This window comes from Montipora foliosa, chromosome 13 (genome assembly GCF_036669935.1).
Source record: "Montipora foliosa isolate CH-2021 chromosome 13, ASM3666993v2, whole genome shotgun sequence".
NCBI classification, from domain to species: domain Eukaryota; kingdom Metazoa; phylum Cnidaria; class Anthozoa; order Scleractinia; family Acroporidae; genus Montipora; species Montipora foliosa.
The window spans coordinates 40,453,083-40,475,582 of record NC_090881.1 but is presented as its reverse complement, the minus strand read 5'-3'; the positions used below and the strand labels follow the sequence as shown (position 1 = coordinate 40,475,582).

Genomic DNA, 22,500 nt, shown 5'->3' with positions numbered 1-22,500 from the left:
GGCTATTATAGCAACCCAATCCTGCTAATTTTCGAAGCAGCAACGAGAATTCTGCGCGTTGATCTTTGCGAACAGTGTGTTCTTGGACGTCTCACAAAGGTTATGGTCAAAAGTTGTGAAACTTGACAAATTAGGAAAAGAAAACATGGTTTAGGGCTCCTATTTGAAAAGAGTAAAAAAGAAAAGCTTGTGCAGATCTCCTTACAAGATGCAGCACCTTCTCCAGGGTGATTTTACGACATTAAGTGGAAGCACAGTCTGGGTTTGAACTCAAGGTTCAGTGTCCTTTGAACTAAGCCAAGTTGCAATTGGTCGCCTTGCTGTTGGTATTATAGTTCCAGTTTGCTTTTGTGATCCCGTAAACGTTTGATCCTCCACAACAAGCAAGCCTGTTTGAGGAGAGAGAAGGGAGTTAATATTGTGTTGCCCTCAACTGGGGAAAACAATGAGAGATTGAAGATTGGTTGCAAGAACATGAGCTAGTAAACATTATGTAGATGTTAACCAGGAAGAATGAATTTCACAGGCATGGGTTTCATGGGGTTTTTTTTCCCCTATATTTGTTTACATTAACTCATGTACTCTAATAGGGAGCTTAAGATCTACGACGACGACGTCAACGACAACGCCGCAAAACAATGATATCATTGGTTAAAAGAGCATAAATAATCGTGCTGCACGTGCGGCACGGATTTTAGCTCATATTTTTGCGGCTCTCTGCGTGACGACGACGTGAAATCACTAAATTTTAGGTTTTGACGACAACGTTAGCATGCAACAGAGAATCCTTCATTCTCTATTTTCACTCTGAAACCGCTCGTACCAATTTATTTTTAGGATACTTCGCCCACATTGTATGACGTGAACGAGATGGAATAATCGCGAAAGACTTTTACTAGAGCAAAGTTATATTTTGAGGTGACGTTTTCGTCGACGTCGCCGTCGTAGATCTTAAGCTCCCTACTGGCAACAGATGCCGTATCAAAGTTTGCGAAGTTAGGTAGTCAAGGTTAGATGTTTGACTGACTTTATTTCAAAATAATAAAAATGCATATGGAAAATTTATTTTTAAGATCCGGTTCCCAAAAGCTTCGAATGCAGACGAGACAAGGTTTCCACAGAATTATCAACAGGCAAGTTTTGTTGACTTTTTGTAGAAGGAAAAAAAACTTAGAGGCTATTCAGAGTATTCTTGTTCCTGAAGGGTCAATCGAATATAACCATACCACCATCCGTTTCTCAGTAATTTTCTACCATTTGTTTTCTAGGGACTGAAGGACAGAAAAGGTAATCAAGAGCTATTTGCTTTTAGTGTCGTATATTTGCTTCTCTCACTCCCAATAGCAAATGACTCCATTTCACCAGTACATGATAACTTCCTTTCGTTAAGAATTTTCAGCTTTTGGGAGTCTACCAAGAGTAATGTAGGCCATTTTTTCCCGTTATACATCACACGAGCTCTATGTAAAGAGAATCAGACGTTCATGTGTGTTGCATATAGAAGTTACGCTATTGCTTGTTTCATAATATAATTTTCAACAATATGTTACACAGAGGCAGATGGAAGCCAAGTTTCATGTTATGATTAAGAATGACTTCAAAAAGTAACCTTCGTTTATCGTTTTCTTGCTGTTATTCTTTCTTTCTTTCATATTTATTTCTTTATTTTCCTTCTTTTTTTTTAAATAAAGGGCTTGTAAAGAGCCACCACATGCCAGTGGAACGGAAAACACGGTATACTTCTATGATGTGCAGTTCTGAGTCTGCTTTTTTCTTCACTTATGTTTTGTTTTCTATTATTATTTTACGAAACGGCGATCATTATTAAACTCGTTAAATTCTATTTTTAGCCTTCGGTGGAAATGGACAATGCTGGATACGAACAGCTCACCCCTCCCAATGGCTTGCAAGTAGGTCAATACGCCCCTCTTAATACTTCTGCACGCTCGTGGGAAATCCCCAGACATCATGTGACCATTGAGAAGGTTATTGGAAAAGGTGCTTTTGGTCAAGTTGCCAAGGCAACAGCGGATGGTCTCCAAGGAATGCCTCAGAAAACACTTGTTGCAGTGAAAATGTTGAAAGGTTAGTAGATGAGTCTTCAGACACGATTAAAATGATAGCTGTGTAGGTACAATTTCTGTGTTCATTTCATAGACAGTGAACTCCACGGAAAATACCCTTTGCACAATCTCGCCCCGTTTTAAAAATTGACATGATTTCATATCGTTTGTTGTGGATTATTTTTGCATCCTTAAAAGTGGCTTGTGGAGAGAAAAAACTTTTAGTTCATTTTTCCCTGTGGGTTCAAGAGGTCGCTCGTGCGAAACGTCAACCTTACTAAATGGAACTAAGTTTCTTTCTCGGCCTTTCGCAGCAGCTTCTCCCGAGTCAGACAAGAAATACTTATTATCAGAGCTTGAAGTGATGAAGACCTTGAAACCACATCCACATGTTGTTAAACTTATAGGCTGCGTAACTCAATCAGGTAAGCTATAGGTTCTCATCGTGCGATAGCCACCTTTACTTATTAATGTTCGATGTCATTAGTAAACAATTATTGAATGAGGCTAAGTATCGTATGAAGAATTGTCCAGATGGAAGATGTATTCCACTGACGGGAATAAAGCACTCTGGTATTTCCATAACTCTTCACACCGCATCGCCTCAAGCCCGGAATTATTATTCTATTTTTTAATCCAAAATATTCACAGATGTATCAAAGTGTACTTGACAACGTTTTAAGGTGTTTTTAAAAGTTCTGGTAAAAGGTAATTCGCCAAATATTCATTTCAGTGGCATTTGAGGTCACTATTTTACTACGAATGACGTTTTGTCGGCTGGCTTGCAACAGTTGTCTAAGGAGTGGCTATAAAATTTGTATTTTAGCGTATCTCGTGCTTACGACGGATAGACAGTTTTCTTAAATGCCGTTAAGAAATGCATTTAGGGCCTTTCAATTTTCCTATGTCATCATTTGTAGAGCCATTCTTGGTGTTGATCGAATATGTCCCCCATGGTGATTTATTGGGTTACCTGAGAAAGAGCCGTGGTTTGCATGACACGTACTTCAAAGACCCAGATATCAAACCCCAAACCAGTCTGACGTCACAACAGCTGATGAAATTTGCTTGGCAAGTCGCTGATGGGATGCAATATCTTTCCTCAAGATCTGTAAGTTGGCTTATCGTTTCAGATACTTACAGATCTAGCGAACTCTATGTGGCCTCAGCAACGACTGCGCATGCCATGGCGACTATATTTCTTATAATGAAACTCTCCTGGTAAAGTGCTGATGAAATGAAGTAACTCTCTTTGAGAAATTTAGGTTTACTAATAGTAGTTGAAAGAAAGTAAAGCTCTCTCATATCTGTACCAGACCTAACCAAAACAACCACGAGGTTTTTCAGTGACTAACATAACATAACCAATTTTCGCGTGAAGAGATTCTCTCAATTGCTGCAATTAATTATTCCGTACCCAAGCTGCAAGCTACTCTGCTATCGACCTACTGCTCGGTATACTTATGATTCCCTGTACCAACGCATAATGCTGATAGGTCAGCTTTTCTCTAGGTTTACGTTTGGCAGGTTCAAAGAAATTCCACAATAAGAAGCATTATAAAGTTAAGAAGGTGATTTCAACGAGTCTTCTCTATTCACTTATTCAGCTACAAAGTCTTGCTTCAATAACAACGTGTTTTACCGCAGATCATTCATAGAGATCTTGCAGCTCGTAATGTGTGGGTTGGAGAAAGAGAAATTTGTAAAGTGACAGCCTTTGGAATGGCTAGAGATGTGGGCCAAGAAAACATTTATGAAAGAAAGACAAAGGTATAGTGAAAAATTACTAAGAGGGCAGAGCACAGGATGCAAAGCAAAAGGAAACTTACGTTCGTTTACCCTATTCAAACCATAACATGCAAACAAATCCATAAGCGGTTAATTAAAAAATGGCCTTTGTTTGCAGTTTTCGAACCGTGTGCATGCAATTAAGCAAAATGAAAAAAATTAACTCTCTTAAGTTAAAACAGTGTATGAATTCTCTGCTGGGGGGAGCGGGGTGGAGATTGAAAAAAACCTTCATCTTTCTCCACATAAAAGTACCAAGAACTGCAAGAAAACCAACAAGGAAAAAGACGAAAAATACCCTGGCTTCTAAGAGCTTCCCAGCATCTTTTTTATTTTTTTTCGGAAATACCTAAATATTATTTAGTGCACTATTGTCCAAGTTAACTTGTTTTTATTGGCGGCATGAGGGAATGTCAGGTCTCACTTGTGCAGTCCCTACATTAACATTACGCTCCGATGTGCACCGGGGTCTGTATCCTTGATTTGGTGCACGTTAAAAAAAAATTTATATCGCTCCCATTCTGGTGGAACATGAAAGAAACTTACTACAATACTGTTGGCAACAACATGGCGGCGATGATAAAGAAAGCAATGCAAACTGTATCTAATAGAGCGGTTTTCAATTGAGTGTCGTAAAACCAAAACCAAAGTAATTACTTTGGCCAATCAAAAAGGACAGAGACAATCTAGTAAACCAATCAAAACTCGAAGTACTTACACGTAGCCGGTACAAAGCGCGGGAAAATGTGCACGTACGAGCTACGATTGGTTTTGGTTTCACTTCTGATTGGTTGAAAAAGTGGCTCGAAACTTTGAACCAATCACTGATTGAGTAATGCAAAACCAAAGTGATTATCTAATTACTTTCGACACTCGATTGAAAACCACTACAAACTGCATTTTTTAACTACTCAATCTGTCATTTAGTGTAGTCTGCCCATATCCTGTTAATTTTATTAATACGTACTTGATGTTATTTTTTTGTATAATGCAATATATGTATTTGTTATATAACCTATTCGCACTTTACTTCCTTTATTTTTTTATCAAAATATATGTACATGTTCATGTCGATTAATTTCCCTTGGCAGTGACCAACTCGAAAGCTTAAGTTACTTTGGTCACTGCGTACATTTTGCTTAACTCATCACTTGTGTAATTTACTTGGGTGTTTTATCTCCTTACTCTTGCAATGTAGTTTAATGTACAAATAGAGTGGTTTTCAATGGAGTGTCGAAAATAATTAGTGAATTACTTTGGTTTATGATTACTTCACTCAGTGATTGGTTCGAAGTTCTCGCGCCATTTACGCAACCAATCAGAAGTGAAACCAAAACCAATCGTGGCTCGCACGTGCACATTTTCCCGCGCTTTGTGTCGGCTACGAGTAATTACTTCGTGTTTTGATTGGTTTACTGGAATGTCTCCGACCTTTTTGATTGGCCAATATAATTACTTCGGTTTTGGTTTTACGACACTCAATTGAAAACTGCTCTATTTGTAAGAAGTGCAAAAGAATAAAAACTGAAACACTGAAACTGGATATAACCCAGAGACAAGTCGTTAGAGAAAAGAAAAAGAGGTAAGCAAAGAATGCTGATACATTTTTGTTTTATTTCAGCCCGAAGCCTGCCTCTTTATGAATAACAATTAATAGTTGAAATGATTTCTTTTCTTGCAAACACAAGGGCCGCCTTCCTGCAAAGTGGACGGCATACGAAGCGCTTATGTATGGAACCTACACAACCAAGAGTGATGTGTAAGTTCTCGTACTCACGCCATCGCTTAACACCATCGCGTCATGTATATACTTACGATGACTTACTGACCGTGCTGATGAATATTGGCCCTTGGGCGTGGCAGTACAAAAAACGTTCAAACGAAAGTTTTTTTTTTCAATTGAAACTATATTTAAGGAGCATTATGATACCTATATTTCATACCCATAGCATACTTACTGACGAAATAAGAACATTATAACTACGTAACTGACAATATTCAAACCTATGTTGATACCTTAACTTGACAAGTTATGTTTTATAAAACAATGCGTGTATTCTTCAGAAGTTATCTGCAAGGAATAAGGAGGGCATGGTTGATAAAAGTGATTGATGCCACTGAGTACATTAAATATCTTATTCTTGTTATCTTATAGGTGGAGTTTTGGAGTTCTTCTTTACGAAATTCTCACCATAGGTAAGTCATTGGTAAATAACAGCCACGGCACTTAAAATCGAGGAACTGTATTACCGAGAGATGGTTGTTTTGGAATTTTATAGTATAGAGCACCAAATAGGCCTTTTTCGATATATTAAAATTCAGCTTGAAAGAGAGGTTTAGAACACAAGGACAAAGGAAAGTGAATGATATGCAAATATTTTTCACCTTCATTCCAACGTGTTTCTGCCGTTTTTGTCTTCACTGCCTCACTATCAAGCTGACTATTTGATATTTTGAAAATGGCCTATTGAAACCAGTGATTGCATATATAATAAAATTCTCAATAATGGACGGTAAGTAGATAGTATATCCTAATTTCTGAATGTTCACCGTGACAAATGCTTGCAAGATGGTTATTTTTCTTTTAAGGTGGGTCACCATATCCTCGGATGGATGGCAGAGAAATTGCAAAGTTGCTCCAAGAAGGATACAGGATGCCCAAGCCACAACACGTGGACTATGAATTGTAACTATAACCCTTGTTTTTGGAAAGTTTCTGCTTTGATTGCTGCTCAATAACCATCCGTTATCATGCCTGAAGGATCATAACAGCGGCCTTTGATTGGCTCTAACATAGTTAATCGAGGGAATGGATATGAAACCTTAAATCCTTCAAAAGCGAGAACAATTGACCGTGACAGTGCACAATCTTTTGTTTTCGCTTCGCATGGGATCGCAATTTAGTTGCGCATAACTTAATCGAAAGATTTCATTGGGTATCTTTTCGAAAAATGGAATTTTACTTCACTGAGGAAATAAATGAAATTATGCTGATTGTGACATGCTTAGCTAGCAGGGTATTCCTGTCATCCGGGAATTTCTCTAGACCTTATCCAATGCAGAAGCTAGGCGTAGGGGCTCTTTCACTGACAAATTAAAGAGGTCAAGATCACCCCCACCCCCCTTCCCTATTCTTAGTTTCTTGTGGATTGCGGGTGTGCTTGGATCATGTCTTCTATATTTGGGTATTTCGTAGTTTACCATGCTGATTTTAAATAAACGGCCTAGCCCAACAAGGCTTGGCCAGAGTATCCCAAACATATGTGTTATTATTTTTTGTGTCCCAGCAAACAGAGGCCGACCAAAGGAACGCCTTGCCAACAATATCAGTCTTTATGCATGGAGCACGAAGCATAAACGGTGTGTTTTGTGCACCGTCAAGGTCAAAAAATTTAGCCAAAAACATGAAACTAAAAGATTTCTTGACTTTCGTAACCACCTGCATGCATTCACTATCGTTCTAATAGAACCATAGCCTTTGTCCACTCACATTTCAAGGAGATTACCACGAAAAAAGTGAAGGAGCTTCCTATTGGTTGGAGAGATCAAACGATCATACCAATATTAATAAAACCTTTTGTCAAAATCTGTGCCCTATTACTTGTAGGTACAAAATAATGTTGTCTTGCTGGTTGGAAGACCCCATTGCCAGACCAACATTCCTTAATTTGAAAGACAAGCTGGAAAACATGGAAAATCAACATAAGGTGTGGATCTAAGTTCAGCACTGAGTATTAAGAAAACTAACTCAAATTATTAGATCTGTTTATTCGCATATTATCATCTTTAGAAGGCTCAAACCAATTTATTTCCAATACTGTCAGGAAACTTCACTGTTGTAAGGATTGACTCTGTAGCGATATATCACCGAAGCAGCTTTGTTATAGTATCATGAAAAATGCACTTAATAGTGCGATTTTATAAGCTACCATAGCAACAGGCAATGCATCAAGAACACCCTATATTTTCCCCTTAAATAATGGTCTCCTCAGAGACAAACTTGAAAAGCCCAATTTCTTCATTACTGGAGAGTAATTCGTACGCTAAATAGAAATTGCTTTCAATGTTAGAAAAAAATTCGCTGGAGTGGATTCAGAGCTATCTTCACAACTTGAATATTTAAGGTGACTCTAAACCAATCCAGATTGTTTGTTTTTCTAACTTGCATAGAGTTCTACTTTAGCCTGCCGATCATTTTATAGGAAGTAAATGGGGGTCACTGATCACGCTCACTGATGTCACCGCAAAAACAAATAATTTGTGCTCTACTTATGGTTTTTTTTTTTCGCTTTCCAGGAGTTTATCAACGATGACATTTATGACGATATACAGCTGTACGCGAGCGTGGAAGATTTGGCTGCATAAAATATCGAGTGAATGCCAAATGCAAGAATTTGCATGTTCTTTTAATTCAACTTAAGCCTCATTTATTTGCCAAAGTTCTACAATAATGTACAGATAATATAAGGCAGAAGTGAAGATTGCCATGGTATGGTCATTGCATGAGGAGAATTGTGGAATACAAAAGTGATGGAAATGTAGGGAGAAGGGTAAGGACGAAGAGAGAGGCAGAAATTAAACAGAGATGATGAATAACATCGGGAAAGATCTCGGGTTACAAACGTAGTCCCTGCTGACCTTTTAAGTTTTTATATCAAATGTATTCGTCCTTTTTTTTTAAAGTTATATATATATATATATATAGTTAGTACAGTAAGGTAGGGAGGGGATATATTAGCAACTGATTGCCTTAATTACTTAGGATCACCATCAGCCTATTCCGTTTGGATGGCGATTCATTAGACATTTCTCAGAAATACAACAGACAAGGTTAATTTGGGAACAGAAATCAGCACAACTAAGCAATTTAAGTGAAAATGTGGCTCAGCCAGGAATTGAACCTGGGTCTCCAGATTACCGGTCGGATGCCTTAACCACTCAGTGAGTGGTTAAGGCATCCGACCGTGGTTAAGTGGTTAAGTCCAATGGCGCGTAAGCGACCGGACAAGCTGAAACTGTAAAACTCCGCTGAAGAAGACATTAAAAGTCGAAACAGGTCCGGATAATGGCTTGTTTTGGTTGAGACGGCTGGATCGACACCCAACCTTAAGTGTCCATCCTTAGTTTCCACTGCGAAACCGCAAGGGAGGTTCCGTTAAAGGAGTTGGGAAGCAGGCAGGATCTAGACTCCCTCTCCTGGCAAGAGAATTTCAGTGCAAATTATATATATAATTTGCAATATATAATTTTAAACAGAGGATCCAGTCTCCGGATCGAGTGGTCCGGGTTCGGGTCCTGGCCGGTGTCATTGTGTTGTGTTCTTGGGCAAGACACTTTACTCTCACGGTGCCTCTCTCCACCCAGGTGTATAAATGGGTACCGGCGAATTCAATGCCGGGGGTAACCCTGCGATGGACTGGCATCCCATCCAGGGGGAGTAGAAATACTCCTAGTCGCTTCATGCTACAGAAACCGGAGATAAGCGCAGGCCTGATGGGCCTTCTAGGCTCGTAGCAGACTTTACCTTTACCTTACCATTCGTCCAGTGATATTCTTGGCAAGTTTTTCATAACAGTCTGCCAATATATTTAGGTGATGTTAGAGACACTTCAAATCAAGCCTTGTCACAGTTATATAAGGAGGCAATAATTAACAGAGCGTTTATGCCTTGGCATCGTTCAGAATAGTAATCACAAACTTCACCACTTGGTATCAACAGCTGTTCTACAATACCGGACAAATTTAGTTGGAGCACTTAGCGAATGGTCCAGAATCATCGTGTTACAAGATCGTAGCTTATACCACATTCCCTCCCCCCAATTCAATGTTGTGTGAGAATTTTTCGGGTGACTACTAGTAGTTGTAAAAATCAACATTGAAGGAGGGGGGAAACGGGGATGGGTGTTCCAACAAATGTGACGACTATTGCAGATGTTTGAGACGCATGCGAACGTTTTCAACGCCATTGTGTAAAACAGAGATACCGGTACCAGCAAAGCTTTTATCAGGTGTAATGCAACTGCATCCTTTGGTTTATATGACCGCGTTAGCATTAATAATAGCTCATGAATCTTCTATTTTCTATAGTTATAGCGTTTCCCATTTATAACCTTTTTATTATAGTTTACTCTTTTTACATGTAATCTCAATTTAGCATATATATTGAAACATTTCGTATTTATATAGTTTACCTGCCACTTAAGTTTGTTTTTATTGTAAGTTATCTGCAAACCCAACCAGTTGGCTGCTCAGAATGGTTTTAATAAACTATCTATGTATCTATGTATCTATGTATCTATGTATCTATGTATCTATCATCTATCTATCTATCATCTATCTATCTATCTATCTATCTATCTATCTATCTATCTATCTATCTATCTATCTATCTATCTATCTATCTATCTATCTATCCCGGATAAAGGACTTAAAGGAAGCAAGTGGAGATGGCTGACAAGGATTGCTGATCCCATCTTGAGGTGCGAAAAAGGCGAACTTAACTACTTAGAATAGTAAAGACTAAACCAGCAGCTTAGTAGCTTCAAAAAGTGATTTGCTTATGACTCTAAAAGACGCCACGTTTAGTGAGTAAGAGTAGATGTCTTTGTACCCTTTGAGCAGAGGCCCTTCGATCTTCCTCGTGGATACGTCGGGAAGAGCACGAGGCCTCTGCCAACCGCCTCGAAATGCGTTAAAAATTCAAATGTATTGTCTGTCACGCGTGACCAGTAAAACTAAAACAAACTGTCGGGATATTTTCGAACAACTCCAGAGGACCCGTTGCATAGATGGGACATATGATGTCATTTGACAAATATTCTGGGCCCCAGGGATGGAGATGTTTGATTCTTTTTACGAAGAGTGGGAGCTAAACAGATGTGCTCGTCTGTGCGGTAGTCTTCAAAACAGCATGGGGAATTTCGATTTTTTTTCCATGTTCGTTAGTTATTACTACTTTAGTGAGGGGAATGCGAGTTGGATCGACTCTCAAAGTTTAAAATGCGTCAGAGACAAACCAGACAAGTGACAATACTTGTTGGAGAAAGGTGTCAAGAAGACATAGCGTTATTTACTGCATTCCCTCGTCCAAATCTGACCTGAAACGGACTTGATTAGTGGACCTTGGTACTTCGGTAATCCGGAAATCCGGCGCTATATTCGAAAGACGTTGATTTTCTTCATGTAATTCACTAACACTTAGTAATCTAAAGTTCCTAAGCTTTCAGAAAATAATACTTTATTGGGGTTTGCTCCAAACGTCGGCCCACGAAGCGGCGCCAACAAATGATGGTCATTACCGCCTGCAAAGCCACTGCGCTCTTGTCGTGCCGTTTATAATTAGCACAACTGGTGTTAATAAACAAGCAAGGATAATTTTGCCACAATTCAGTCAGTGCCGCTTTTTTACGAATGATATTATGGGCGCATTTTCTCCTCCAGAGGGGTCCCTCGTGATTCAGCATTCAAATGCATCAAGTTTCGACCAAATCTGAGACCCTTGCGACATCGCAGCCTCAAATCGCTGTAAAATCGCATCGAAATCGCACCCGGTTTACAGGTGTGAAGTTTGAACAGCAACTTGTGCGCTACAAAATTTGCATCAAGTTGCTGCGACAAAAACCGCATGTGTAAATGGGCCGTCAGCATTCCTGTCCACTGGCAGAAAGGTTTAATATTTTTGCAGAAGTCGTTTTGTCGCTAAATTTCTTTTGTATAGTTTAAATGTAAAAACCCTTAATACACTGACTTCGTTTGATTTCTCCCCCCAGTAAAACTAGCTTTGACGTCCTTTCGTTGGCCCAAAGAAACTAAGCGTCTTTATTGAACAAATCCGTGACTTTTGTACGATACACGAATTTGGTCCATAAGGTAAATATTCTGAAGAACAAGTGTCGATTGCACAAATGATTCGAGCTCAAGTCACGCTTTGCTAGGGTGCTGCCTGACTTTGAGCCGATTATAGACCTTATTCATAAATGGCGGCCAATTTATAATTCTTTTGTCGAAGTGCAAATTAGCCTACCAAGCCTCGATACCATACAGTGAATTGAAAACAATTTTTTCTCTAAAATGAGGCTTGGTAGGCTAATTTGCACTTGGACAAGAGAATTATAAATGTGACCGCCATTTATGAATACGGTCTATACTTCAGAACAGCCGCCTCATACAGACTGTATTCACAAATGGCAGCTAATTAATTAGTCTTTTGTCTTTATGCTAATCAACCTCATTAGCCTCGTTAGCATGAACAAAATTCCAAAGGACTTTTTGCTCCGAAGTGAGACTAGTGAGGATGATAAGCACGTAGACAAAAGATTAATTTCTTGGCCGCCATTTGTGAATACGGTCTATAACAATGTGTAACCAACTTTATTTCGCTTCAAAAGTTAAATATTCACAGCATATTAAAAGCAAACTTGCATAATAAGCATAATAAAAAACAACGACCTCCCATAAGGCACTGCGCCAAGGTACGCCCATCGCCATCTTATTTCGCTCCAACGAATAGGGAGGCAGTCTCGCGTGGTCAGAAAAAATCCTCGTCCTGGAGCTGCCATCTCCCTTCAAGGCGCGAAGGAAGGTGATATCAACCCTCTTCTTCTTGTTCAACAAATTTTTAACGACCCCGAGGCGCTAAAATTGCTTTAACAAGCTTTTAGTTCGTCAACCGAAGATAGTGTCAATGGAGCGTGCCAGGCTTCTAGCTGTAACTTGAATCCTGCCCTAGCGATCAAGGCTCACACGGCAAAAGACACCTCTGCCCCGGCGACTAAAAATGCCAAGAGGAGCTGAAAACCTCTCCGATGACGTAGTTACTGTTGAACCTGGTGCTACAGATCAGAGTAATTATCATAATCTCGTTATGGGAAGACAAAGACGACGATGACAAGTAAGTGACGGATTTAGCTTTCTCCTTTATTAGGAACATTGCAAAGGCATTGAAAGCTTAATTATCATAGGTTTGTGCTAGTAATTATGTGCAATGACAGGATGCTCTTCCTCGAATGAAGGAGAACTTCATAGCAATTGCCATTAAAGTGCATCTAAACTCAAATGTCTCGTTCCTAATATAAATCTCCACAACCAAAGCAAACATATGCCACCACTTGTCACCCACAATTTTGCTTTTTCTGTGCCACGAAAGCTACGTAAACTTGTCAGAACAAGCAGTAATTTAGACCCACGACCGTGATGTGTGAGGCATGGATCTATTCTCGACTTTACGTCACCAACTGCTTTGCATTCCTGATTACGAAGAAATTTTAACCCATGCCTCTCACGTCACGGTCGTGGGCCCACACTACTGCTAGTTTTGATAACGTTGCGCGTCTTGTCCGGCAGATGAAAAGCGAAAATTACAGGTAAGAATGGTAAAATAGGTTTGCTTTGGGTAGATAGATCAATATTGCAGACGAAAAATATTTGAGTTAAGGTGCACTTTCAACTTTACTTTGGTTACATAATCTGTGTAGCTTCACCTCCCTCAGCTTCAAATCCTAACACGTCGAAGCCCCAAAAAACGAATTCTTCTTTTAATGAAACATCTTATGGGTCTGAATGTTCCTTGACAACATAGTCTCCATGACATGGGACATATTTAAGGAGCAGGGATGGTGCAGTGGTGAGAGCACTCGCCTCCCACCAATGTGGCCCGGCTTCGATTCCCAGATTCAGCGTCATGTGTTGAGGTTGTTGGTTCTCTACTCTGCTGCGAGACATCATTTGATATGTGTTAATTTGATTTGATTTCATTTGTGCACGACCCCACAAGCTATTCACTATGATGATTATGAATTCTCTTGGCCACTCAAGACATAACTCAGTCTTGTACCAACAGATACTGGGCCATGGTGCTTCCCTCGTACAAAATGGTTGTAAGGACGGTGCCTACTATTGTTATTGCGCATACGTTCTGCACATCTCTAGATACTCGGATTTCCTATCGCCGATGCTTACTAATACAAGGATATTTTTGCGCGGTTTGAAACTATCCGGAGAAAGTAGATCGTAGTAAGAACTCTTGGTATTCAAAAAGAAAATCGGGGGTAGCCATGCATTTTTGAGAGATAATTAAGCTTCAATTAGAGAAAGAACGCCATACATTGCTTTGTATTTTAAAGCTTTTTACAAATATTATTCATCAATTGTCTTTGAAAAATGCGTGGTTACCCCCAATTTTCTTTTTGGATTTCAATAACACTTGTCAAGATCTACATTTCCTGCATAATCATACACCGGGGCAAAGATATCTATAATTAGTAGGCACCGTCCTTAAATAACAGGGAAATAATAACCAGCACCGATCCCGATATCTATTTCGAGCTCTTGAACACAATTAGAACAATCAGCAAGTGGCAAAACTTGAAATAAGGATAACTTTGCCGAGCGACCTGAATGGTTAGATTGACTATGTACCCACAATGACGACACAATGATCTTAAGTTTCCTTTTAAAATTTATTCACGTCAACGATTACAACTCAGACGCACAAACTATTACGTTTCCTATAGATCTTAACACTCTTTACTAAAACCCTCATTCTGGAACATAAGGGATTATGACTGAAATTAACACCACGGCAAAGATATGGAGAACACAGTATTATCTAACTTGCAGGAAACTTGTAACCAAAACACTATTTTAATAACTTCAATTTAAAGAAATCTCCACCCTAACAGCAAACTGACGATCCCTTGGTGACGAACGCCTTAAGGGGAACTTAAATGTACAACAAAACAAAACTTGTTATGGTGCATTTTTTATCACAAAAGTAAAGCGCCGCCATTTTCAAAGTCATAATGCCATTTTGTTGTGCAAATGTTGAAGGCCTTTTTTTTCTTGGAAACGTTACGTTCATTGAATCCCTTGCAAAACTTCAGCTGAAAGAACATTAGGGATAAAAGGGTGACACAAAATGGAAACGGTCCATTAACATTTTCGTTGAGTGCGAAGGTCTAACAAATTCAAGATGGCGGTGCAGGACGATAGCGGAAATCATACCACAACTTGTTTGAAAAACCTTAAATAACAATGACCACAACCACGTTTTCTGAGCCCACGAGACTGAGCACCCCCAGCAAACCACTGTTTCAACGAAAACCGCTGGTCAGCAACCTTGGTTCTGGTTGTTGCTGTCTAAGGTCTTCCAACTTGTTTGGCGGGATCCATCGAATCCACATCCGAAATATTGCACATTCAGCACGTGTTTTGAACAGTTGAATGCGATTCTCGTATTTTCACAATCTACATTGTCATGTTTCGTCAGAGTGAAGATTTCTTCTAAAATTTGAATAATGACTACATGGTATGCTCTAAATTAGCTTAACAGCGTTAAAATATACGGTTGGATAAATATTTCCCCTTAAAAAAGCTACTTTTTAAATAAGCATGTTTTAAATAGCAATGAAAGATGGTTAGCTCTGAGCTAACCAGTCTTTTTTATATCACTGCATCTATAAATACCTACGAATATTGCTAAAACCCAACATTTAACCATTTTATTCTAGCTACCAATATTTCTTACGTTTAAGCTACGTCACGCGTGACAAGAATCAATTCATTTTAGATATTTCAACGGAATCAGAAATTTAAAAAAAAAAAAAAAAAGAAAAAAAAAAAGAAAACAAATCTGAGTAAATTTGATAGCACTATTACCTAACTGATAGAAGATGTTGTTTTTGCAAAAAAAGGAACTAAGAAAAAAATCCAATCGCCCTGTGTTGTGTGATAAAGAATGAAAGTAAAATGTTGGACTTGTTTCCATCTCATTTCAAAAATACTGCTCACCCGTGACGTAGCAAAACCCATTACTTCAACAACTATGGAAACCCACCCTCTATGAACCAGATGAAAGGGACCCTTAAGGTCTCTCTTAGCACACTTTTATTACTAACGTTGGAGGACAAATACGTGCTTACTTGTCTCTAACAAAACAATTACTGTGATAATAACACAACACTTCTCTCCAAGCGGAAAGAAGGCACCTATGCAAAAATATGTATTCATCCTACTTCTAAAAATACCTTCCTATCGAGATTACGAACGTTTGGCAAAAAGGTTCAACAAAACTAAAAAGTGACAAAATGTTGGCTGAAAACAGCAAATGAATAGGATGACAAAATAAACTTTCCATTAAATGAAATTGTATTTACTTGCTTGGCGTAAGAACCTGGCCTTTCAGCTTAAGCGTAATTTCACTTCTAATAAGTAAATTCTACAATTAAGTGCAAATGGATATATGTGCTAGGCACTCAGCTTCAAGAAATCTTTTCTCTCGTCCAACTTATTCGAAAAGTGGACAATTTTATTGTCCACTTTAGAAGTCGCTACCATTTTAAAAGTAAAAACCCTACAGCTTACTCTTATCACTCCAACGAACTGATTGGTTTACATATATAATTTGAGGACTAATAACAGCTACTACAAAAATGAAAACAAAAACAAAAACAAAACAAAAAACAAACAAGGAAATAAACCAAATTCATTGAATGACGAGACAGACAAAACAAAAAAGACCAGTTATTGGTAAGAAGTTGAAGATAATACGCTGAGCATTTCTTCAACTAAAATAATTCCACTCACTTGTCTTCTTTTTCATGAGTCAACTGAGTAGTCTGTTTTGAATCAAACTCGTTAAATAAAACGCACGAACATGAAATCGTGATGGTCATTCTGAAGTGCCGCAACAAAGGTTGATTTCGCGGGGTGAATAGGCTTGGCAATTCAACTACCACTGAGTACGGTCTCGCCAATTTTGAAGGACGCTGTATCAAATATGAAAAGCCCAATCGTTTCTCCTTTAGGCTTCCTCACCACACAGTCTTACGTATATTGTTTACAACTGACATTCAAAACCTTTCATTATAATTTGTACATGTGGTGACTCAGAAGAAAGTGATAATGCAACTCAAGCAATTACTTTGACCAGTCGCAACCTTGGTGATGGAAAACGTTTCATGTCAGCTAAGATGAAAAACATCACCTTGTCTTTAGGGACTAAATTTCCGTCTTGGTGCTGTATATTTTTCTACCTACGAGATGAAGAAAAATCTTGTGCAAAGCTCTATTAATGTGAGTTTTACGCAAAATTTGTAGTGGTTCTCACTGAAGTGTCATATTTAAGACCAAAACCAATTAGTTTTCTTCAACAGTGAGATTCAAACGAGATTCATGTGAATCAATAAGACTGAAATCCAAGCAGCCTACCACGCCACTAGTGAGAAGCGCTTGTGAGGGGGTTACGATTGGTTTTGGTCAACATACGAACACGATAGACACTCAGTTAAAATCACTCTAGGCAAAGTGGCATTTAATGCAAACTAAAATCACTAAAAAAGATCTACTTCCTAATCGCTTAAAAGTACGCGTAGCTTATAGGAAGCTGCAGACTTGCTCCTCTAACACGTAGGTTAACTTGATCGTTATTTCTTATGCATGGAGTGGAAATTATGATTGCTTCTTACTTTCGCGAATGTTTTTTTTTTCTGCAAGCTCTATCAATAACAAACATTTGATGAGAACTTGGTCAAAGAGTTTTTACACCTTCAGTTACATTGGACAATTCTCCTTCGGCTTCATAAATCAGGTTTCCTGCAAGAAAAAATGACGCTTAATAAACACTTAAATTACAGGTTGCTCTTGAGGCACGTAAGTTTGAGAAAGTCTATGCGAAACGCGGTTTTGTCAAGGTAGCAGTTTTAAGGGAAATCTATGTCAACATACATCATAGGGTTTAACAGCACTGCAAGTTACGCAGACCGTTTCTTTGCAGGATACGAGTGCAACACAACATCACGTGGGCTGCTCTCCTGTACTACCGACTGTAAACAGTCGGTAGTACGGTTGCTCTTAAGGCACGTTAATTTGAGAAAGGTCTGTGCTAAACCCAGTTTTGTCAAGGTAGCAGTTTTCAGGGAAATTCATGTCAACATGCAACATAGGGTTCAACAGCACTTCAAGTTATTCAGACTGCAGGATACGAGTGAAACGGCAGATGGGCTGCTCTTCTATACTACCGACTGTAAACAGGTAAATGATATTTTTACCTGAGTGGCATCCCCTTGCAATTTATATGTTATATGTGGCTACAACCATGAATATTAATGTTCACGATGAAACCTGTTTGTGGCTGGTCTGGAAAGAAAAGTGTCGTCTTCGTATAGCACTGGAACTGTTGAGCTATCAAAACAACGAGTTCTTTCGTCATGCGGGCGAAGTACCTCTCTTTAATTCGATACAGTCAAATTGAGGCTATTGTGTGGGACCACCTCGTGGCCTTTAAGTATTTTCCATGACTATGAACCCTCTGTGAAGACCAGGTGGAACTGGAATTTCAAGTATAAGTTTCTGAGGACTGGAGAAATTAAGATACTAAGAGAAAAACCACTAGAAGATCAGTGAGGGAAGAACAAGAACACAGTTTCAGTGCACTTGATACCCAGACCAACAAGTATCAAAAGATCTCAAGTAGCACCGACCATGCAGTATGTCTTACCATAGTTTTTTGAAAATTAAATTGAGACCTCGAATTGGGCGGGCTTATTTCCACCGTCAACCTCTTTCAAACTGGGATACAATTTCTGTGCATTGGTCTGCTCGTTGGATTGGTCACGTGCATCATCGTTTAGGTTATTCAAGGCATCGTCTTTAACGTCATCTTCTGGTTCCTCCAAAGGACCCTCTAGGTTAACTGGTACCTCTTCAGGACTTTCCTCCTTTTCTGGTTCAACAGGACCCTGTAAGAATTGCGTTATCTCTGCATAGGGCGTTTCTTCATATTTCGGGCCCCTTTTTAAAGGCCCAGTAGGGACTGTTGTGCTACTTGGCGTTTGCTGGAAATCCCCAAGGTCCGCATAGGTTCCTTCCCCGGGCCGGGCTTTCTGTTGATGGAACAAATTTCAATATGTATGACGACACTCGCCCAGAAGGGGCAAGGGAAACATGGGTAATCATCTAGAAAAATTTGGACGGTAAGTGTTGCTTGCATGCTTCTGGCTGCTATTACTAGGTTTGACGTCATCTTTTTCATAAACTTGATTGCACCTTTCATTAACTTGTAACAGTTCAAATTCCTATCAACTGACAGTTTCGTTTTTTCCACAGTTTTCAGTCACCCTATAAATTGGTTTGCATGTGACGTCATCACCGCCATGTTGGATAACAACCAAGGAACTTCAATGACTTCTTTTGTGCATCATCCAGCAATTGGGCATTTGGTCATTGTTATCTACGTCTCCATAGGTTGGTTCCAAACCACCAATGGAAACGAGTTCACTGGTCACATCCAACGTTGTGGTTGGCGTATTTTCATTCATCTTAGTTTCTCTTGTTAACGGTCTAACATGACGTGCGGTAGTAAAAAACGAAAGCAAAACAGTTGGTTGAAAGACGAACTTCAGATTCCGCAAATTTATGAAAGGACAATAAAGTGTGTAACTGTTGTAAATTTGTTCTCAAAAATGATCGAATATCATTTGTGAAAGGTTACAGGCTGTCAAAATTCTGCACTATCGTTAACAAAAAATGTACCAAACGAAATCCGAGGTGATTTCACTTAGGACATAGATATGGCATCATCAAGTTGGTACTTTTTTCTTTGCCAACCCCTCTTCACGCAGTAAGAAAACTAAGCAATTCAAATCACCTGTACTTGCAAGACGTCGCTTCCAATGACAAGAAATTTGGTACAGAGGTAAATGCAGCATTTCATGTTTGATGAACAATGAAGTTCAAAATTGTCTTGATGCTCAATTGGCATTGCAGTGATAGTGAGGGTGGCATTTGAAACTACAGTGTGTCTTCTCGCCAGTTTTTCTACGAGATAACACAGGTCAAGCAACATCTAGAAAATTCTATGCTTCCATAAATTTGTCATTAAAAGGTGACGTCTTTCCCCAGATTCGGTGCCGTAAAAGAATAGCACCTAAAGTTGAACTCAACGCTGCAAGAAGCACACAAACAAACAATAACCGAGAAAAAGATCAGAAAGAATTAGAAACGCACAAAAACAAAGCGTATGATTTTATTCTCATTTTAAGCAGCCACTTATCGTGTTTAATTCTCTCCAAGTTTAGTCGATTTTTTCACTCATGTGAATAATGCTCCATTAAATAATATCCTTCTTTTTCATTGACACATTTTTTATAAAATATTCAAGAGGATATGTTATGATTTAAATCGTTTTTAGAGCGGTTAAGTGAAATAACGTGCACTGGTATAGACCTTATTCATAAATGGCGGTACATTTATAATTCTTTTCTCCAATTGCAAATTAGCCTACCAAGCCTCATTTTAGAGCAAGAATTCTTTTCAATTCAATGTATGGTATCGAGGCTTGATAGGCTAATTTGCACTTGGACAAAAGAATTATAAATTGACCGCTATTTATGAATAAGGTCTGTAAGTTGCTCATCGTTATCATGGTGGTTTAGTTTACAAGTGCCAACGCCTCAAGTTCAAGTTCCGTGGGTTTTGCACAGTCACTCAATTTTTAATGCTAAAAGGAGGATTTCGAATTTCTTCTTGACTTTGGTTACTTCCACCTCCAGTTTGTAAAAGACTTGGTGTTCTTCTCTTGGCCTTTCTTCCTTTTCATCCAACTGGTACTGTAATCTTATACTTAATCCTTGAATCTTAATTGATGAAGGATAAAACCAAATTCTTGTCAGTGAGCCAAAGCGTTCAGCAGTGAGTTGTTCATTCTCTTCAAAAGAACCGGCATCTGGATTCAAGTCCAACACACACTGTCTCTCAACGAGCCCCAAAAATAATATCTATTTGAATCCTTGAGCCAGCATTGTCGACGTCTTGTGGTCCATGCAGACAATTCTCTCTTGCCAGCTTTTATCCTCAACCATAGCTACGCTGTATCATTTGTGAAGCTTTGAGTCCAGCATATCAGAAGAAATGATAAGGACATCCCAGAACCCACCTTGATGCCATGACCAATATCCGCCATGAGTTGATACGCCAAAGGAACAATGACCAGAATCAACAACAAGGATGTTAAGATTTCCAGTTTCAAGTTTCAAAAGACCGTTAACAACATCTAAACCAAAGAAGCTAACGACAACTCATACGTTACCCAGTTTCAACAAGACTTCAAGGTGGCGATCAAACATGCCTGGACTACGCCATAAATCAGCTTCACTTTCGAGTCGAATAGCCCATTTCCGAGTTGCTGCATGCCTCAGTTTCATAGCGAGTCCTGGTGCACAACCATTCAAATGGAAATGAGTTGCGCCTTCTTATGCAAATCAAACTCATTTCCCTTACAGTGGTTGAGCACCAAGACTCACTTCGAAACCGAGGCAAACAGCAACTCGGAAATGGCCTCTTAGATTACAGCTGGAAACGTTCTCCATTTTCAAACAGAAAAACTGATTGTTTCAATACGATCAGGCAGTTATAAACATGCTTAAAGCAATAAAGATAGCAAATGCTTATTTAAGCATGAAAAATGCACGTATTTACAATTCCACGAAATCTGCGATATCAATGCAGCCCTCTTTCAATACAACAACAAGAGGACAAGACACGCAAAACGTTTGGTAGAATAAATAACTTTTTTAAAGGTTATTTTCAGGGTTTATAAGGAACTGTTACAAAAGAAAAAAAATGCAATGTGGTAACTCTTAGCATGATCTGTTTTTGCCTTTTTTTTTTTTCATTTGGAAAAATAATATAACCGCTAAGGGTGATTTCACAACCAAGCTGGAACTATTTGATTAATCAGGAATATAATTTTACTTCAGAAAATTTATTGTTATCCTTACGGTTGTTACTGTTATCGCTATTACTCTTAATCTTATTATTAATGTTATTGTTAGTATATTAGAGCGATTTTCAATTGAGTGTCGTAAAACCAAAACCAAAGTAATTACTTTGGCCAATCAAAAAGGTCGGAGACAATCCAGTAAACCCATCAAAACTCGAAGTGATTACCCGTAGCCGACACAAAGCGCGGGAAAATGTGCACGCGCAAGCCATGATTGGTTTTGGTTTCACTTCTGATTGGTTGAGAAAATGGCGCGAGAACTTTAAACCAATCACTGGGTGAAGTAATTATAAACCAAAGCAATTCGCTAATTACTTTCGACACTCAATTGAAAACCACTCTATTTGATGCTGTTATTGTTAATATTGCTTTTATTGTGGCTGCTTTTGATTGTTATCGTTCTTGTTAATGGTCTGGGTAACATTACTGCTATTGTCATTGCCAGTGCTATCATTTTTCGTTCCTTTTTATCATTATCAACATCATCATCATCACCATCATCGTAAATGTCCAGACTGCAAATATTACTTGCAACGGGAACAAAGTTTCATTTTCAAACAATCTGAAGTCAGCAGAGTTACAATAATTTATGATTGGCCTCCTTGAAAAAGGAAGACAAAGCCAAGAAAAGTGGCGATTTAAAGTATTAATTTTTAGCAAATTTACGATGATTTAAAATACTTGAAAAGTAAACGTCCACAATAGAATTAATAAGAATAAGGCGTGAATGCATAAGACAAAAAGAGCTCTCAGCTCCTCCTCCTCTCAGCTCCTCCTAACGTACTAAACATGAAAGGGAAAAGTGATCCTTGCACATATCTGGACAATTTAAGGACGATGCCTACTAATTCAGAGGTATTTTTGCGCAGTTTA

The 22,500-nt window shown here is 38.8% G+C and overlaps 2 protein-coding genes across 6 annotated transcripts in view; one reads left to right on the top strand and one right to left on the bottom strand.

The window, feature by feature from the left end:
- LOC137982369 (fibroblast growth factor receptor 4-like) overlaps positions 1 to 10,133 on the top strand; it is a 27,822-nt gene extending 17,689 nt beyond the window's left edge. The window contains exons 8-19 of one of the 3 annotated variants that reach the window (XM_068829479.1): positions 1,074 to 1,133; positions 1,269 to 1,287; positions 1,692 to 1,734; positions 1,851 to 2,085; positions 2,381 to 2,488; positions 2,984 to 3,174; positions 3,711 to 3,833; positions 5,540 to 5,610; positions 6,007 to 6,047; positions 6,441 to 6,537; positions 7,459 to 7,558; positions 8,148 to 10,133. In XM_068829479.1, the coding sequence (XP_068685580.1) occupies positions 1,074 to 1,133; positions 1,269 to 1,287; positions 1,692 to 1,734; positions 1,851 to 2,085; positions 2,381 to 2,488; positions 2,984 to 3,174; positions 3,711 to 3,833; positions 5,540 to 5,610; positions 6,007 to 6,047; positions 6,441 to 6,537; positions 7,459 to 7,558; positions 8,148 to 8,216 (1,157 nt within the window). In that variant the 3' untranslated portion in view covers positions 8,217 to 10,133. Of the gene's footprint in view, positions 1 to 1,073; positions 1,134 to 1,268; positions 1,288 to 1,691; positions 1,735 to 1,850; positions 2,086 to 2,377; positions 2,489 to 2,983; positions 3,175 to 3,710; positions 3,834 to 5,539; positions 5,611 to 6,006; positions 6,048 to 6,440; positions 6,538 to 7,458; positions 7,559 to 8,147 lie in introns of all 3 variants that reach the window. The other 2 variants (XM_068829478.1, XM_068829480.1) reach the window with 2 other exon arrangements.
- A 4,162-nt stretch (positions 10,134 to 14,295) lies between these two features.
- Positions 14,296 to 22,500, bottom strand: part of LOC137982327 (hemicentin-1-like) — a 59,726-nt gene continuing 51,521 nt past the window's right edge. For 2 of the 3 annotated variants that reach the window (XM_068829404.1, XM_068829403.1), the window contains exons 26-27: positions 18,346 to 18,730; positions 14,296 to 17,441 (exon numbers count right to left, since the gene is read on the bottom strand). In XM_068829404.1, the coding sequence (XP_068685505.1) occupies positions 18,362 to 18,730 (369 nt within the window). In that variant the 3' untranslated portion in view covers positions 14,296 to 17,441; positions 18,346 to 18,361. The remainder of the gene's footprint in view (positions 17,442 to 18,345; positions 18,731 to 22,500) is intronic. The other variant, XM_068829405.1, reaches the window with a different exon arrangement.